The 19,588-nt window shown below is 46.4% G+C and overlaps 1 protein-coding gene across 2 annotated transcripts in view; it reads left to right on the top strand.

Annotated features, from left to right (window-relative positions):
- Positions 1 to 19,588, top strand: part of PAPSS2 (3'-phosphoadenosine 5'-phosphosulfate synthase 2) — a 50,404-nt gene that overhangs the window by 5,774 nt on the left and 25,042 nt on the right. The window contains exon 2 of one of the 2 annotated variants that reach the window (XM_087768081.1): positions 2,680 to 2,889. In XM_087768081.1, coding sequence (XP_087624207.1) covers positions 2,842 to 2,889 — 48 coding nt within the window. In that variant the 5' untranslated portion in view covers positions 2,680 to 2,841. Of the gene's footprint in view, positions 1 to 2,679; positions 2,890 to 12,460; positions 12,585 to 19,588 lie in introns of those variants that run through there. The other variant, XM_087768082.1, reaches the window with a different exon arrangement.

The raw sequence follows: 19,588 nt of genomic DNA, 5'->3' as shown, positions 1-19,588 counted from the left end.
TTGGTTTTACCCTGTGCCTATAAATATATTTACTGGACCAGACTTGCACACAGTATTCAAGGTGAGGGTGCACCATTGACTTGAAAAGGAGCAAAATGATGATTCTTATTAAGTTGTCTAGATTTTTATTTCACGCCCCCCCACACCAAATAGCATCCCATTTCTTTCCTTGATAGGTGGTGAGCATCAGGCCAATGCATGTGGAGCTCTTCACTGGTACCTCCGTCTCACTCCTGACAGTACTTAAAAGTATCAGTAACCAATGTTCTACTGTTGTTTCTCAAAGACGACACTGTCCTCCATGAATAATGTATTCCTTCTTCTTGCTATTAGAGGCTATTTACTGCTCTCTGAGTATTTTGGTTATGTAAAAATACCTGTAAAAATTGGAACAATTTTGTATTATAATGTTTATGAATTTACAATATCCTGTATTTTTAATTATGGTAATTTTTCATGAATAATTGGTTCATTAGAATAAATTTGAGGTGAATGGTAGAGAGAATATTTTTAAACAATCAGTTGCACAGCTCCAAAGCATGGCATTATAGGAAGATAAGGTAGAAAGGAATTTTTGAGAGGTCCTCTACTGCATCCTCCTGCCCTCTATCCTGCTGATGGTTTGTCAAGGGCACTTGTTATTCTCATCTATTGTTCAGCGCATCTGCTACGTGGTGCCAGCTGCAAATTCAGTAAGCACCAATTTTTCCCTCATTCCCCATATATTGAACAGGTATTGAACAGTGCTGGACTCAGATCTGACCCTGATAGGACTCTGCTGGATACCTTTTTCCAGCTGGAAGGTGAACTATCTTCTATGTCTGGTTTTCCAAGTTCTGTATCTGTGCTTTCTTTGCCTTTTATGGGTGTAGGCATCACTAGTCAGCTGAAACAGCAGCCCAAGGCTTTTCTAGCCCTTGTCGTAGCCTGGCATCCCCAGGTTTCATTTCTGCTGTAGAGCAAAACTGGCTTGTTTGCAGTGTGATTGGCATTGGGCAGCCATTGCAAGCTATTACTCATCTCAGTGCTGGCTTCTTCATGCCTACAAAGAGTTTGATCATTGTTCTGGTATTTTTCTGGAAATTAAAGTCAAGCAGTGTATCTGTAATCTCTGTCTCTTACAGAGGAGATAGTTTGGCCAGATAATTCTGGCCAAAGCACAGGGAAATGGCTGTTAATCCTCTCTGACACTCTGCTGTGCTTATTTTTTTTAATGCTTTTAATTAGATGTATTTTATTTAATGCATGTGAAGCATTACTGCTCAGCTTACAGAAACAAATGATGACTCTTAGTCAGATGGACAACGTGCTGTTCTAAGGGACGCCCACAATTGTCCTGATGTTGCAGGGGAGGAGATACCATAGCCTGTCACGTGTCCTCTGCAGCAACCATTTTACAGAATGTCTTTCACAACCGTATCCACCTATCGATTAAAAAAAAACAACACAAAAAAAAACCCAAAAAAACCACCAAAAAAAAACCCCTACAAAACCCTAAGCTGCAACTTCCTGGTATATCTGCCAAAAGAGAGATTTGAAAACCTTCGTCTCTTGATTTCCAGCCTATAACTTTATACTTGGCCTTTGTGTCTTCATTCTGTCTTCCAGCATATGCTTGTTGACCTGCCTGGTGCCTTTGGAGATGCCACTTGCATCTCATTTTGGTCTTTGCTTTGCCAGATCTGGTAAGTCAATCCCTCTTAATCTTTCCTCCTGACTCTCCTCCTCACCTGACTTGTTTCTTCTGTGTACTGGCTCTTTTTTCACTTCAGTTCTTCTGAACATAAATGACCACAAAACCCCACGTTTTTCCAGATGAGGTCTTACAAATGGCTCACTTGCAGTGAAATTTCCCCTACCTTCCCTCTTGGGAAAGTTAATCATTATGCAAGTGAGGTTTTTATATTTATTTGGTTTGTTGAGGGCTGTTTTCTGTGGCACTGTGGAGGTTTTGTGCTCTGGCTCCCATCTTCTGCTACAGAACACTTTCACCAGGTGTCACAGGTCATTTCTTGTGCATGGATTTGCATATAACCAATTTGTTTATAATATAAAGAGTGTTACTAATTATATTCTGCATTTCTCTATTTGCCTGCACATCCACTGCTCTTATGACCCAGTACTGCTGTATAAAACCCAGTGCTTCCAGCCCTCTCAAGCATGAAACATACTCCAAGTCCTGCTGTGGCTTGGCTTTGCAGGAAAGACTTTGGGGTTCAGATTTCATTTCACATAACCCAGAATTATGAGGCTGTTCTTCAGCTCTCATAGGCCTTTGTGTGGCAAAGAATGGCATGTCTTTCTTCTATGGGGAATGCAGGCTCAGCCCTGAATCCACCAGCCTGGATGTTTGGGTTTACAGCTAAGCTCCCCAGGGACTGATTATCCAGCATCTCAACAGCTAATATCAGAAGGTTCCCCCTTTGCCTTTCTTCTGGGGCTGAGGTCAGGTGAGATGGATCCTTCTGTGTTGCTCTGCAGCAGATCCCTCCTTTCTCCATCTCTGTGCTTTATGCTTGTAAAACCTTGCTGTGCAAAATTGGTAGTGAATGCCACTCCCAACGTGACATGGCCTGACTGTGCTGCACCCGTGTGCCCTATGTCCTTGGTCAGGCAGGAAAGAGGTGGTAAATCAAATGGGTTCTTGATAAGTTAAAGGTTGTTTTTTTTTTTCCCCAGAAGGTGCTGCATCTGCTGATCCAAACCAGTTTTCGGCATGGGCTTGAGTTGGGTGTAAAAGCCAAATTTGGAGGTGGTGCTTTGAGCCGCAGGCTTCCAGCTGAATGAGGCAAGACAAAATTAACTTCAGAGGCTCATGTGACCTACTTCTTAAGCTTGCACATGCAGCCTTCAGATCAGAAAACTAAACAGAAGGAGACAGCTTTCATGGTAAATGAGAAATTGTTTTCATCCCATATGACAATGGAGAGCTTTCAGGTTGTCTTTTAACTGTATCATGGTCATTGGGGCCACTTAGTTTGCTGTAGCATGAATGTCAACTGACATTTGATCCTGCTGAAAGTTAAAGGGCTGTTAACCCGTTTTGAGAAAGACGATTTTCTTTATGTCCCAAGGTTCTTCCCAAGCAGTTCAGTCTGACTGATCAGGTTACGTGTTTGCTGCCAGGTGACTCCAGTGCCCTGAACTCAGTTTTCTCTGATGATGATGTAAAAAGAGTACCTCAAGGCCAGCACAAAAAGACCTCAGCTGGCTTGCTGTGGAAGTCCAGTGGCTGTGCATGATGTTGGACTTGGGGTGAGAGAAGGTTACTGGAGTGGGGTGGGAAAGAAGGTTTTCCTTCAAGTCAGGGAAGCATAATGGGTGGGTGGCTAAATAGATATAGGTGCTTCATAAAAGCTGAGGAGAGGGTGGCCTTTGCGTAGGAGGAGAATGGAAGTGTCCACTGTGGTCTGCACTACTTCCCATTGCCTCAGATGGAGATGGGCTGAGGTCTGAGCCAACGTCTCCACAGGTGCCTGTGGAAACCCAGGCGGAAAGACAAGGGAATCAGTATAGGTCACATAATTGCAGCAAAGCAGGGTGAACAAATAAACAAAATTCTCTTCTTTCTCCATCTCCTTTTTTTATACTGACAACAGGGTTTGAGTGGCTGGGTCAGCAGTGTAACTCCAGGTGAGGTGCTCTGCTGAAGCCTGAATGGAACTGAACTCTCAGAGCAGGAAAGCTGCTGTTCAGTCAAGTCTCTTAGTTTCTTTTCAACAAGCAGAACATGCCTTATAGTTGTTGCTTTGGTTCAGTGCACTGCGTATTCTTTTGACTTTTAATGGCTTTTTGAAAATGAACTGGGAGGGAGGGAGAGTGGATCACTGAAGTGCACCTTGAGGAGGTACATGCTCAGTCTAATGCCATCCAAGACTTATAAATGCAGGGCCCTCCCTCACCCAAGTATGCTCTGTTTAGGGAATTGAGCTGATGTGAATCATCAAACTGCTAGTCTCATTTGCCTTCCAGCTGGACATGGAGCAAGCTAACAGACAATCATGTGTCCAGACATACCCACGGCCCTTTATGAAATGTCCTGGTAGAACATCAGTTCTGCTGGGCCCAGCCACTAGAAAACAAGACATTCAGTATGTCTCTTCTTCCAGCTGCCTCATCCCAGCTGCCAGTGACAGCTGCCAGGAGCAACACGGTTGTTTGGTCAACTCCATTGGGTTGCAAGTGCTGAAGATGTGCTTGTTCTCATTGCTCTTTGCCTGTTCCTCCTTTGTTCCAGTGATTCAGTTGATATTTAGGTTCATGGGCAGAGATAACACTTGCTGTCCCTTTGCCAAAGGACTCCTGGCACACAGTTGACAGCGTGGGCTTGGGCATTTTCTTAGTGACTTGAAGGAAACAGCTAAGAAGAAAAGAAACATTTCTTTCTGGTGTTTCCTTGTATGCAATATGCATTTTCAAAGACACTAGTTACCATGTAGAAAATTGGTGTTTGGATAAAGCACCGAACACGTTTCACAACTAGTAAGTAATGGCACCCTGATTTTTTAAAGCTTACCGTCTATAATTAAGGATGGCTTTTCTAGGAGAATGGTAGAAAGACTTCTCTACATTATTCTAAAAATTACAAACTTGAGATTAAAGTTCACCAAACCTGAAGTCCCGCAGAAGTTTTCCTGAATCTGATTTCCTGTAGGAATGGTCATTTATGGCCATTGGTGGCAGCGTATGTCTATCTTGGTTAGATAGCCTGCCTGGTAATCTATGTAACTAATTACACCAGGAAACAGCACAGAGAAAAAGTGCTAAAATTCAGTAGCGTATTGCAGATCCTAAATCATCTGTCCTTGCACAGGTGTAAAGACACATGAAAACGGGTGAATAACAAAGACAGTGAATACTGTGGGTTTGTTCACTGTGCTGGCTGAAAAAGTGCTTGGTGCTAGAGAGAGCTTGTGTTCATAACTGCCCGAAGACTGGAGACAGAGGGAGTGACAGGTAGGAGCTGGTCTCGTGCAGTGCTGGTTTCTTTGCAAGAGGATTAGGATGAATTTAGACTTCAGAATGGTGTGATTGGAGCTGACTTTGCTACCTGCCCGTGCTTGTCCAGCTGTAACACAACCTGGCCCTAGAAAGGTTGGGTTTCCTTGGCCCTTCCTTAACCTCTGTTGACTCACTTTCAATTGTGAGTGCTTCGGTGACAGTTTTATCTGCAAAGATACCAGGCTGGCTATCTTATGCCTTTTTCTGTGCTAACCTGCTTTTGGAAGAAGTAGTATGTGGCTTTCGATCTCCTTGTCTGAGTTCCTAGATTGCAGCAGTCTGTAGGGAAAGTGAGTCTGTGAAAATGAGCCTTTGGGGTACTTTGGGGAACTGAGATCTTTTTATTCCAATATTGTAAAGGGGACAAGGTAGGGATACGGGCCAAAGTCTGTGATAGGGACAAGAAATCACATAGGGCAAAGGCAACGGATCTATAGTAGAAAATTACACACAATAAATAAATATCTTTACTGCAATATGACACACCACAAAAAGATATGAACCCTTGCCTTGCTACCAAAGAGATTTGTAAAGTTGATGGTACTAATTCATCATTCAAGGTGAGTGCAAAGAAAACGGCACACTTTTATGAGTAGAGCAAACTGCAGCGTAAAGACTTGCCTTGGCTGACCTCCTCTGTGTTCGGATCTACAAGCTGCCCTAACCAGCTGTAGAAAGTCAGTCAGACAGAAATTGCTTGCTATTTATGCTACCATTTTCCTGACAAATACTCCTCTCCTTGTACAATGTCATCATCAAGCCCCAGCAGGGATATATTTTATTCTTGTCTTGCTGAGATCCAACCTAAACACGAGGCGGTGCAAGCAGCCTTCAGGCAAATAAAAGCCCTTTCAGTTCTCATTCTGCGTTTGCCCGATGGCTTTTTGCTCCATCACCTGCTCTGTCTCTGCATTATGTCTTCAAAACCTCAACCTGCGTGTCTGCGTCCTGAGATGAACACCAGCTCCTCTGCTGTGAAAGCAGCTGTTGCTTGATCATCTCAGCGTTAGCTCACTAGGTGAAGCTGCATGTATAGCCCAGCATCCGCACTGGGACATTGAGCTATTCGGATTGTGGTTTGGAGCCTCATGTCTGCCCCAGCTGGGTGATGGTGTGGGTTTGTAATGCACTTTGAATTGCCTCCTCCTTGGAGTGAAATCCTTTGCTGTCCTGGTTACATCACCTGTTGTTGCTCTTGTAGCTGTGGCATACAAATGCAAGGAGAGCGTGCGGTCTGTCTGCAAAACGGAGCTGAAATTGCTCTGGCCTCTGCAGGGCTGGCAGAGAAATCTCTAAGGCAGTGTAGGTTTTTAAAGACAGGCAAAGGAGAAAAGAGAAATATGAATAAGGAAAAAAGAGAAACATGAATAAAGAGGTGAGTGAGAAAAATCAAGAACCCCTGTCAGAACTTAGAGATCTGGGTGTTGAGCGGTGCTCAAAGGATAGGGCAAATGTTTGTACCTCCTCTAAAATGGAGAGTGAAAGAAGCAGCTGTGAAATTGTACGTTTTTCACTATTACTATTTCCCTAATGATTATAGGGATTTGCTACCTATGGGCTTGCTGTGTGGGGATGCTATCCCAATGGCTGGACCAGTTGCACTGGGAACCTTCAGAGCTCTCAGTTACAGACTGGAGTGTGTGTAGGAAAGTAAGAGCCTGAAGGTGAGCATTAGTGGTTGTGTCAATGACACAGTGTTTAAAAAAAACCACCTGGAAATCCCAGATCTGGGTTGTTTAAAGTGAGCTCTGAAGCAATATGAGAAGTGGCTAGGTGGATAGGGGGCGAGGGGGCAGTGCATGTCCATCATTGGGAATCTTGTGGAGCACAAAGGTGGCTGCTAAGTTGTCCTTAGAGGTGGAGATAGTTGTGAAGATAGCAGCTTGTTACAAGCTCTGTCTTCACCCTCGTCCTGCTCTCTGGTGGTGAGCTACAGAAGGATGCAACGATGTTTGAGAGCTTAAGCTGAAATTCAATATATCTCCTGCCTTGGTGATCAGAAGACATTGATTACTATGATATTCTTCTTCTCTTCTCCCTCTGCTCTTTATTCTAAAATGAGAGCAATGTTTTGTTTTCCTGACTTCTGGATGGTGCTTTAAAGATGCAAAGACCCAGGTCGGTGCAAAAGTTGTTCCTGGCTTGGGCTCGTTTCTCCCATTGTGAAATCTTGGCAAACTGGTTTTGAACTTACCGTTTCTGGCTGGCTGTAGCAGTCCCCAACAGCAGCGGGTGTTGCCAACACTGGAGGTTTCGGTGCCTGATTGTTGTCACTTCTGGAGCTTTTGTTTATCTCCAACAGCTTTCTGAAAGTTGGGGGTGATCCCACATGTTTGAATTATAGAACAAGGAGAGGAAAAAATAATGATGTTTCCTGCTCTCATTAAAAGGCCTAATTGCTTATGCCAGCAGCTAGTGCCTTACCAGCCTGTCTCTCTGGTGCTTCCAACATACTGTGCTTTCCTTTGCTTTTGTACTTTATAAAACTTTCTGATTTGATGTTTCATGAGTGAGGTTTTAGGGCTGCAGATCCAGACTTGGCTTATACACAGGATTCAAAACTATTTGTGAAAAGCCATGGGTGAAAGGTGAGGTAGATAAGCTGGAACTGCTTGTTGGGGCAGTTCAGTATCAGAGCTGATATCTTTGTGGGCTGATGCCAAGGTATTACATATGTTAATTTGTGGAATATTTAATTTTCAAAGGTACCGATCTTAATGCATTTGGTACTTGATGAGCAGAATTTGTAGACTCCTGGTGACTGAAGGACACCCCATTAACTGGGATGACAGCCTCCCCTGAGACTTTGTTGTCTGCATACAACTAAAAGCTGCTGAGCCTGCATCTGCCTTTCTTAGGTGTTTCTCCACTGATCTCCCCTGTGGGCTCCCTCCTGAGAGCTGTCTTTAGGCTGTTTGTCCTCTGTAGGATCTCTGCCTCGCTGCTTGCAGGTGGTGAGCAAACTTGCAGAGTAATACTGTGGTGGCTGTGGACTGGGGGAGCATGGAAGTGCAGGCGCTTCGCTGACCATGTAGGAGAACGCCATTCAAACAAAGCTGTAGAAGCTGAGAAGCAACTGCTGAAGATGACAACTTTGTCTCCGTTGCTTGAAAAACTAAGCAAGGCGCTGAAGCCTTCATCTGCAGGTCCCCCAATGCTAGGAAAGCAAATAGAGCACAGACAGTCTAGTAGTGGAGTAGTTTGAGTGCAGGGAGGATCGCTCATCTGGCTAGCATAGCCCTGGCACACAGGAGAGCTTGGCTTCCATGGCACACAAATTCAAGCTTGGCCATCCTTCCTGCTTCCTCCACCCTTTGCTCCTGCTTTGCCAAATGTACAATACAGAGCAGGTGGGAGCTGCGGCGGCAATAGTGTCACTAGTAACATTGCAGCTGATCTTTGGGCTCGTTCTCCTGAGGCTGTGATGTTAATTTGAGTGGTGTTTTTCCAGCTAGATGTCAGCAAGGTAAGGGAATTTGTGCAAGGATTTAAGAATATATAGTTGTGCAAAATTAGGGATGGTGACCTCCCCCTTTATATCTTTCATGTGGGAGAACACTACAAGGGACACCCCTCTCCTTCCATGACCCTTGCCCAAAGGCTGCAGTACTTCTGGGGCTGATACTATCCTATGAGCAAAAAGGATGTGGCCTGTTTTAATTTCCACCTCTGCCACCTTGCAGGTGGACAGAGGGCTTCGAGTGACATGTCGGTAATGGTGAACTTGCAACATTAGGCATGCCAAGGTGGGTATTGAGGAAACCAGTGGTCCTGCCTGGCTTGCAAGTGTTCACGTGAGCATTGGCACTTTGGGGTAATTTCTTGGGTTATGCTGGGATGGGATTTTTGATTAGGAAGGTGCTGCAGTGGATTTTGAACTGGGAAGATGGTTGTAGCAAATGTCTCACAAGCAGCTGCTCACCGGTCCTGTTTGGTGGAGTTATATATAGATTTTGCTCTCTGTGGGTCCTGTTAGTGGAACAGTAGGTTGCACAATGGGCTCTTAAGAAAGCTTTTTGTCTGGAGATTTATTGCCTCTTTGAGATCTGGGTGTCAGGGCAATACAGACTTTCCAAGGGAGTGCTTAATCCCTGTTCTGTGTGCACAAAGGCAGAAACCCAGGGCATAACTTTCTTCTGTCCCTCCCAGTAAGGAGAGGAACAAAATTCTCCCATCCCATAAGCAGAGTGAGAATACCTGCAAATAAAAATATTCCCTGTAATACTTTAGCATATGTAATAGGGCCTGAAAGTTGCCAAATCATTCCTGAAGCTGCTTTTTACCAAGCAGGGAGGCTGCTCAAGTGCCCTTTTTTTCCATCTGGAGAGATTTTGACCCCCTGCCGACTTTGCTGTGGTGCTGCTTCTTTCCCCAGCTGCAGTAGACTGAAGTTCTTACAGCTTGTTAAATAACCTGAGAAGTTCTTTAATGAAAATTGAGTGTCACTAATTTGCATGTCTTTTGAGGTAAGCAACTAGATTTTTTTTTCTTTTTTGCTTTATTTCTGATTCTGTTTCATCAATTGCTTCCTTGAAAAGCATACACCAATTAAAATTAGAGGCAACAGCCATACGTATTTAATTATTAGAAGTTAATGTTACAGAATTTCATACCATTTTCTGTATTGTGCTTGGGAAAATAGGGGAGAAAAACCTTGATCTTTTATACACAAAATGTTTCTTATTTGCTCAAATTCTCAGGCAGGTGATGAGCAGTCAATTTAATTCCTAGAAGGGAGATAAGTTTGACAAAGTAAGAAGTGAAGAATGATGCAACAAATGGAGATAACATTGACTTGTTTTCTGTCTGACTGATAGATATCTAGGGGAAACATGGAGGTGTTACATGCTCTCAATGCTATTTTTTCTATTACATAGTAATACAAGTTTTCGGTCTTTCCACTGACCTTTCTACTGTTCATTTTTAATGAGAAAGAACTGTTTTTCCTTCAAAAATGTCCTCACTTGAACTGTTTGTATATCAGGCCAGAATGGTTTATAGTGGTTTATGGTTACAGAAGCCCCTCTTTCTGCCTTTTCTTTTACATAGACCCCTTCTTGCTGCTCTTTTTTCTTCAGTAAATGTATTTCCCCACTTGCTTTGATCTGTCAGGCGTGTTTTCAACCCTTTTTCTTTACTGAAGATACATGAAGGAAAGGTAACATGGTAAGTGTGTAAAGATGTGAATTTAAAATTCATCCCGCAGAAGGGGAATATTAAATGTTTTTATCCAACTAAACAAAAAAAACCCACCTGAAAATAGTACTTATAGAAATTAAGATGCATAATTAACTCATCAGAGATAACAGGCTCTTCTATGCTCCTGTAGAGCAGAGCCACAAATACGACGATAACTATGGTTAATCTGTAATCACCTGTATCTTCCCTGAGGTTTTACATACTTTTCCTGCCAGGTCAACATTGATTTGATCAGTTCTGAAGCTCTCACGTTAACAAATTTACTGAAGTCCGTGTGCAAATAAAAGATGAGATGCTGACTCTGGGTGCTTTGATTTGGGCATGGCATACAGTCGCTTCTGAGCAGCAGCTAAACAGACTAAGCAGCCTTGGATAATGCTTGGATGCCACCATGCTTTCAGGAAAGCTTAGCAGCTCATGCCATTTTGCTGTGCAGCCCCAGACTTTCAGTCATTTAACATGTCCTTCTCCTGATGTCCTCCAGGGGACAAGGCATAGCCTGTGTCCTGGCTAGGCAACAGTTGCAGGAGGGTTCCTTGTACCAGGATGTGCTTTTCCGATGGATCATGTGTTCGGGCTTGTTTGCCTGTTCTTCCAACCATGCTATATTGTTTTTATGGCAGGAACTTAATTTGCAGCTGGACAATTGAAAAACCAGTCTAAGGAAAGGCACGGAATGAGAGATGCTAAAAAGTGACCCTGGTATTTTTTAGCTGACTTAATCCCAAGTGTAATACCATGGGTTTAACTGGAATTACACTGGGGATTAGTTCAGCTGATAGCTGATCACACTGTAATAGCTGCACGGCTTCAGGAGTTGGTTGTATGGGTGCTGCTTCCCTCCTTCCAGCCCCATTCCTTCACCTCCACATCATCGCTGCTCCTCCTTCCCCACACTGGGCCCTGTTCTTCCTTCAGTGAGACCTCATTTGAGGAATGCCATTTATTCCACTGTCTTTCCTTTCATCTCTCCCTTGGGGTTTCCCAGTTTCTGTTTTAAGGGTCCTTTTCCCACTTACAGAATTGTACAATTGTTAAGGTTGGAAAAGACCCTTAAGATCATGGAGTCCAACTGTTAACCTATCGCTGCCAAGTCCACCACTAAACCATGTCCTCAAGCACCACGTCTACCCATCTTTTAAATACCTCCAGGGATGGAGACTCAACCACTTCCCTGGGCAGCCTGTTCCAGTGCCTGACTACCCTTTCGGTGAAGAAGTTTTTCCTAATATCCAACCTAAACTTCCCCTCTCGGGGAGCTTTGCAAAATCCCACCGTCTTTTTCCTTTTCCATCGAGGGGCTTCATTCAGGGCACCAGCATTTTAAACTCCAATGGAATGAAGGGCAGGGACGAAACAGGAGTATTTTTATGGTGAAGGACATGCACGGCTGCTGGTGATCGTGTGATGAACAGATACCAGGAGATGCCCACACCTCCCATGCCCAAAGCAAGCTCTTCATGTTGGACCTAGATTCTGGGATCTGACCTTTTCCAACAGTGGAAAATGGAGGATTTTTGGCAAAGCCGTCAGGCGTGGGCTTCTGTTCCCCTCACCTGTGGAGCTTTCTGTGCCAGTGGACTCCTGTGTGTTTCTTTCTAAACTTCTTGGCATTTGGGCCAAGTGGTCAGGGGCCAGCCTACAGCACTGCTTGTTTTTAGACTTTATTATTATTATTATTATTATTAATTATCCTCCTCCGGAGGTGATTTTTTGACTTGTTTTGTGTGGGATCTTGTTCCTCCTCTCTCTCCTTGAACACACGTGTGGTTCCTGGCCGGGAGCAGGACCACCCTCACCTGGATGACGGCTTTTACCCTGGAGGGGCAGCTGGGCCAAGCACCCCCATTTCGGCAGTGAGAAGGGCCTGTCCCTGCTCCGTGCCCTGACGGCGGGAAGCCAGCTCGCCTGTCGGCTCTGTCCGCAGGCAGGATGGCACAGCTGAGCACAAACTCCTCAGGCAAGCCCAAGCAGTTAATTTTAAGGGAATTTTAGACGGGCATCGTTAAGCCAGCGCTCTGATAGGTTTTGTCTGCCGTTGCGTGTTATCCCCTCGGTCGCGAGCGGTGACTCGTCCTTTGGGGGCGCCGGCCCCTGCGCCGCCATGACGCTCCCCCGGCCCTGCGTCCCTCGCCTGAGAGCCCGCTCGCCTCACAGCCCCGCCGCCGGGCCGGGGTGTTGCTCCCTCCCCGGTCCCGCTTCCCCGCCCGGGGGTTGCCGGCCTCCCCTCGCTGCGGTCCGGGGCAGAGGAGGCGGAGGCGGGGGCGGGCGCAGGGCGAGAGGGGCCGGCCCAGGGACGCACTACGTGTCACGGGAGCCCTTATAGCCCCGGCCCGGCCGCCGCAGCTCTGCCGCCCGTCACCATGTCGAGCCGACAGCCCACGGTAGGGCCGCGCCGGGGGGCGGGCGGGGGCCAGCTGGGGCTGCGGGGGTTGTGGGGGCTGCGGGGCGCGTCCAGCTCCCCGAGGAAACCCTCTCCCTAAATCCCTGGCGTCGCCGCTTTCCCCACGGGTGCGGGGGCTCGCATCAAGGCAGGCAGCACTGGGGAGCCATGGGCTCCCCGGGCTCCGTTGGCTCAGGGGATCGAGCCCCGCGGGTCACATCGGCGGCTGGTGGGCGCCGGGACCAGACCCAGAGTTCTCCTTCTGGGGCGCACCCATCACCTCGCAGGAGGATATTAAGACCATCACATTACGGTACTGGGTGCTGAGGATGAACGCTCTTGCTGCGAGCTGGTCCAACTTGGTGCAAATGCGTGGGCAAGGTGCGTGTCCTGCAAGGGCCCGGCTGTCCCGCAGGTTGGTCACGCATCCCTCCGCTGGCTTTCGGCAAATATGCCATTCCGCATGTGCCCCGCGCGTCTGTGCTGAAAGCTGCCGGCTTCGCTGCTCGCCACGCCGATCCGCACGGAGAGCAGCCAGCCTCCTAGGCGAGGCCGAAGGTTGAGTCAGTGAGAAGGCTGAGCGACTGCCTCGCTCACAGCTTTTTGGGTTTCCTCTGCCCGGGTCCCCCACAGGGGGAGAAGCTGGTGAGACAGCTGCTGCCACCACCGATTGGCTTTCAGCATTGCTGCAGAGCCAGTTTTTAACAAAAATAAAACAGTAAAGAAAAATAATAATAGCTGGAGCATAATTCAGTTAGAAAATAAAATTGCAAATCGCAGTCACAGCCAGAAATCTTTTTCCGCTTGCCAGCTGCCCTCCCTTCCTTCTTGGATTTGGGATGTGAGGTCTGGGTCCCTCTGGCTGCCATACGTTTTCCAGGTTTTAAATCAGAACCATAAGAAATCGTGACGTAAGTCTTTTGGGCTGCTTTTGCTGGTTGATTTAATTTTTTTTTTTACCTTGTCGTAAATTTTTCAGATAGATCTAATGCTTTTTGAACACACTGGTAATCTGTCTGGATAGGAATGCAACCAAAACCACGCGTAACAAAGCATGCCTGTGCAGCAGGGCGTTCTTGGAAATGCGAAAACCTGTGGTTTAGGGATTATTTCAGGGAGGGGAGGTGCAAAGCGTGAGCCATGTATGGGAGTTTTGTTTATTGCTGTGACAGGAGAGAGGCATTACTGAACTTCCAGAATAATCCCTCTCCTTTGCCTCTACCCTGGGCTGGAAAAATGACCTTTATAAGCAAGATTGTGGCTGACCTTCGTACCATGACTGTCAAAACATGCTATCTGGTTGACAGCTGTAGGCATATTTTCATGTGCTTATGTGCCAGGTATGTGATAGAATGAGAAAAGGCATGATTTCACTAATTACAAGAGGTTTTGGTAATTATGATGAAACAGCGATGATACCACGTTAGTGAACATCCTGGTCTATCACCAGGGAGATATGTTGCACAGTGTAGATGTTCTCCCTCCTAATGCAGTCTCAGCGGCTCCCCATCTCAAGTTGATATCAAAGGTACAGGATAAGGCATTTTACTGTGATAGGGGTCCCTTGATCAGCACAATTATTTGCATACGTGTGCAGACGATTGTGTTCAGTCTCAGTGCAATTACACGGTGTGGCTCAGGAGGGTTGAGGCATCGGCAGCGCATCAGAGATTTTGCCTAACGAAAGAGCAGGCAACAGCACAACGTGCTCCCGCAACTAGCAGCCTAAGAGTTGTAGCTCAGAGGAGTTTTAATGTGGTGAATTTTTCATGACACCTTTTGTAGCTGCAACAGCCAAGATGGTTCCACTAGGAAATGAAGATGGGATGCACAGAATAATTTGCCCTACTGAGATCCCTATTAGTATGGCAGCTCGTCCTTCTGTTGCCCCTTATTTAATCCCCGTTTTTCATTCTCTCAGTAACATAATCCTTATTATTTATAAAAATCCTTATTACTAATAAAATATCAGGTTTTACCGCTTCCTCATAGTGTCGGTGATGTGTTAATCGTTCTCCCACAGGCAAGGTTTTGTGAGGCTGGATGTTTCCAGCATTATTCACTGTCTGAGAATATGTCAAAAATGGGGTTCACAGGTGATGTTGATTAGCCATCAGCTTTTGAAAGGCGCAGTAGCGCGAGCTGTTGCAAGACGGACTGTCCGTGTTATTTGACTATGCTCCTCATTTTGGAAATTGAATAATCATAAGCCCAGGATTTAAAACCTAAATTCAGCCTGAATGCTCTCTGGAGTTTGAGGCTAGTTTGAGGATGTTTTAATTGCACACCTATTTATTAATAGAAGCTTATGATAAAGTGCAAAGAAGAAAACTTAATTTTTTTTTTACTCCTGCATGTGTTGTCCTTAAAAATGAACAAGGCATCCTAATTCTGTTGAAAACCCAAGACTCGGTGTACAGGAATCTCTCTTTGGCTTGTTAGCATGGAAACGCTCTCTTCGTTTCTGCTCATGACATTGCAAGAGTCATGAAGTCCTCTATGTGCTGGGCAGTGTCCTTCCATTCACAGACCTCATTGACAGAAAGCATTTATTTCTGACCAGTTTCAGGACTGACTTTTTGGGGAGAAGAACGGTCTCTAATGATGACCTTTAAGACTTAACGTTCCTTACACAGGCCTCCTGTGTGCCCCAGTGGCGAAATCCTGCTCTCAGGAGTAAGTACACTGTAAAATAATTGCAGTAAGTAGCGTGGAGCTGTGGGACTGCCCTTGTTTATTGTGTGGGCTCTTGCACAGCGCGGCATTCAGGGCTGAGCGGTTCTTTTAGCCCCATCGAAATAGCAGCTTGTTCTCCCTACGCTTGCGGTGTTGCTGATATTTCCGCAGCTCATTACCTCTCCCTGCTGAGGAGCATTTTCACAGCGAGCAGGAGGATACAGATGGTGCAGCGAGCTCCGGGGAAACAGCTTGCTACAGAGCCCACACCTACTGGCACGGCCCTGCCCTGGAAGGGCTGGCCCCTTGCCAGGGTGACTGGCTGCGTGGCTTGCGTGTCTCCGTGGATGCGTGGAAAATGCAGCTCAACATACCTCATGAGATGGAGGTTTTAAGAGCCAGCTGCCAGAGTCCTGCCCCTGGCAGCAGGCAGACATTGTCCTTGCTGGCTGCTTTCAGTGAGTTTCTCTTTGGATGTCCTTACAGGTGCTTAGGGGAGAATGAGAGCCCACTGCTGAAACTGCCTTTTTCAGGGTGAGTGTTACAGCTTTGTCATCTGTCTGGTCTTGTAACAGTGTCTCCAGGAAGCTGAATGGCGTGGCATAGGGCATCCCTCCTTTTCACTGGGATGCTGTTTCCGTAGCCCAGTGGATTACAAAGCTGTAACTTCTGATAGTTCAGTTTTGCTTTTGTAGGGCTTACATGCACAGTTGCAAAATATGTGGTCTTATTTAAAGATAAATTAACATGTAAAAATAATTTTGATTTTTTAATTTATTTGAAGAGATGGAAAAATCCCACAAGGTCAGATGGCAACCCTGAGGAAATATGAAGAGGCTTAGTTTCTTTGCCTAAAAACTATTCTCATGTTGAAAAAACTGCAGCCACAGGGCAGAGTTCAGATGGACTGAGTGATATCACAGGCTGTGCAGTAACGTGTGTACAGCTTCATCAGTTTAATTGCCAAGCAATGTAAAATAAAAAGTTTATTAAAAAAAAACAGACCATGCATTCATCTCCTGACATGCTTATTCTTTACTATTACATGAAGACCAAAACATCTTTAAGGATGCTTATGTTCAAAGTAGTTCTGGGTAGCTCATCACAGTGACACTTGCACAGACACATGCAGCAGGCAGCACAGCCCTGATTTCAGGGAATTAGAGTGGCTTGGTCTGGGTTGAATTACTCAAGACAGTGTTTCTGATGTTTTATCCAGCAATTCAAAAGTCTTGGGTTTACAGCCATGATTTATTTTGTGAAACACAGTGCCTAACTCATTGCACAGAGACAGTAAACGGGGATTGTTTTCTAGTTGCTCATTGCATGCTTAGTATTTCTTGTTTTATTTTCTGTCACTTTTTTTGCTTTATATCTCTTTTCTTTGGAGATCATGGAAAGGTCAGCAGATTTACTATCTTGATACGCTGTTATTTCGACTTCCATTGTTTCCTATAGCTCTCTCCTCTTTTCTCCCTATTTCTTTTGAAGTCCTTTGCTGTTAAAAAGTTACCTTTCCAGTCTGTTGCCCCCACCTTGCTGTTTCATTCACTTGCACTGTTTTGCAGTGCTGCCAGTGCGCCAGACCTGTGTTTATTAACCATACTCTGCTCTGTAAGAGCAGGGATGTTTCATTTGGGGAATTCCAGGGAAGAAAAGTCAGAAAATGTTGTAGGCTCCTAAATATGAATGCCTCTTTCTTTCCATGGTTCAAGGAGGCTGAGCCCTCCAGGGGATGGGAAACGAAATAATCAGCTTGGTGCAGTCCAGCCCCAGAAGCTGCAAGCTGGGGACCTTGGTGGACCTTCCCCAAGCACAGGAAGGCTTGTCTGGTGTCCCCTGGTAGTGTCATGGCAGCAGGAGCAGCAGGATATGTTTTCCAGGAGGCTGCGTGGACAGAGCATCTCCTGGGGCTATGGAAGGGCATGCATGTGGAAAAGTGGAAGGGTTTTTCTGCTGGGGCGAGTGGTTCCTGCCTGAACACCCTTTCCCTCCAAGGGGAGAGGCAGGTAGGTGAGGCCTGATCCCTGCGGGTGTGTTCGGACGTTAATCTTTTGCTTTCCCAACAGGACTAGCAGCTCTTTGGGATATCTCTTCATCTCCCAGGGGCCTCGTTTGGAGGAGCGTAGCTGACAACTGCTGGTGGTGGTCGGCATGGTGGGTGCCATCTAGGGTGGTGGCTGGGGCACCTAAACCCGACCGTAATTTCTCCAGCTCTGAGTCAAAGCGCTTTGAGTCAGCATGTTGTTTCCTGTTGTGCTGCTGGACTCCTGGTGTGGTGGGTTGACCCTGGCTTGGACGCCAGGTGCCCACCGAAGCCACTCTATCACACACAGGGGAGAGAAAACATAATGAAAGTCTTGTGGGTTGAGATAAGGACAGGGAAAGATCACTCACCAATTACCATCACAGGCTAAACAGACTCGACTTGGGGAAATTAGCTTAATTTATTACAAATCAAATCAGAGTAGGATAATGAGAAATAAAAACTAAATCTTAAAAACACTTTCCCCCCACCCCTCCCTTCTTCCTGAGCTCAACTTCACTCCCGATTTTCTCTCCCTCCTCCCCCCGAGTGGCACAGGGGGACGGGGAATGGGGGTTGCGGTCGGTTCACATCACACATTGTCTCTGCCGCTCCTTCCTCCTCAGGGGGAGGACTCCTCACACTCTTCCCCTGCTCCAGCGTGGGGACCTTCCACAGGAGACAGTCCTCCATGAACTGCTCCAGCACGAGTCCTTCCCACAGGCTGCAGTTCTTCACAAACTGCTCCAGCGTGGGTCCCTTCCACGGGTGCAGTCCTTCAGGAACAGACTGCTCCAGTGTGGGTCCCCCGCGGGGTCACAAGTCCTGCCAGCAAACCTGCTCCAGCCTGGGCTCCTCTCTCCCCACGGGGCCACAGGTTGTGCCAGGAGCCTGCTCCAGCGCGGGCTTCCCATGGGGTCACAGCCTCCTTTGGGCATTCCCCTGCTCCGACGTGCGGTCCTCCATGGGCTGCAGGTGGATATCTGCTCCACCGTGGACCTGCATGGGCTTCAGGGGGACAGCCTGCCTCACCATGGTCTTCACCAGGGGCTGCAGGGAAATCTCTGCTCCGGCGCCTGGAGCACCTCCTCACCCTCCTTCTTCACTGACCTTGGAGTCTGCAGAGTTGTTTCTCTCACTCCTCTCTCTGGTTGCAGTTGTGCAGCTTTTTTATCCCCTTCTTAACTATGTTATCCCAGAGGCGCTACCACCATTGCTGATGGGCTTGGCCTGGGCCAGCGGCTGGTCCATCTTGGAGCCGGCTGGCATTGGCTCTGTCTTACATAGGGAAAGTTTCTAGCAGCTTCTCACAAAAGCCACCCCTGTAGCCCTCCCTCCCCCCACCCCCCTTGCCATGCAAACCCAATACACCTGGATAAATACAGACTCCAGCCTTGTCTGGTTTTCCGGTTGCACTGATTAAGTCATAGCCAGTTACAAATCTCTGCCAAAACCTGTAACTCAGGCATAGGTTTCTATCCACACCCTCCTTGGAAAGCCCCTACAAGTGGTTTTAGGCAAGACAGCAAAGGATTTTGAAGACCCCACTCTACCCAGACATGTGCACTGCATCTGCAGCTTAGATTTAGGCCACAGGGATCTTGTTTTTCTGGAGGGTTTTCAGGGGAAGTACTGGCATACTTGCATTTTTTTTTTTTACTGGGCTGATGTTGATCCTGGAGGGTGTCTTTAAACAGCCTTTAAAAATGAAAAGACCTCGCCTATCTGAAACCAGGTGTTTTAGATAAACTTGCAGCTGTACGCACCCACAAAAGATAAGTGGCATGCAGGGCCTGTATTAATGCTCCTAATGATATGCCCTGGCTTGAACTTGTACTTTGGTCACAGTACTCGTACACTTTGGTATCTTAAAAGTCCATTAAGAGAAACGCCATGTAATTCAGGTTACTATTTATTAATTTACTGTTATTGTGAGTGAGGTGACTAATGATTATCTCTGATTTAGCGCTGAATCACAGCTGTAGGAAGTGAGAAATAGTTCCTTAATGGTCTCACAGCTTAATAATTTCTAAGTGAAAATTTACTTGGAGTGTATCATTAACAAAAGGAGGGATGCAAAAAAGCCTGGTCAAGGCATTTGGGGTGGATGTGCGTCATGAAATGGGATGCTGGGAAGTTAGGATTTTGCCTGTAGGGCTGGTAGCTCATTGCTAGTGCTGCCTCCCTTCCCTCGCAGAGCGGTCCTTTTTCATTTACTTACAGCTTGGCTTGGTTATAACTATGTGTGTTGAAAGTTTTATCTACTGAGTGGGTGCCAAAATGTGGTGGCCTGTTTGGAGAGC

Source organism: Nipponia nippon, unplaced genomic scaffold (assembly GCF_047370975.1).
Source record: "Nipponia nippon isolate SJK-2023a ecotype South Korea unplaced genomic scaffold, ASM4737097v1 scaffold_3, whole genome shotgun sequence".
NCBI classification, from domain to species: Eukaryota; Metazoa; Chordata; class Aves; order Pelecaniformes; family Threskiornithidae; genus Nipponia; species Nipponia nippon.
Note: the sequence above shows the minus strand (reverse complement) of the source record. Positions and strands in the feature narration are given on the sequence as shown.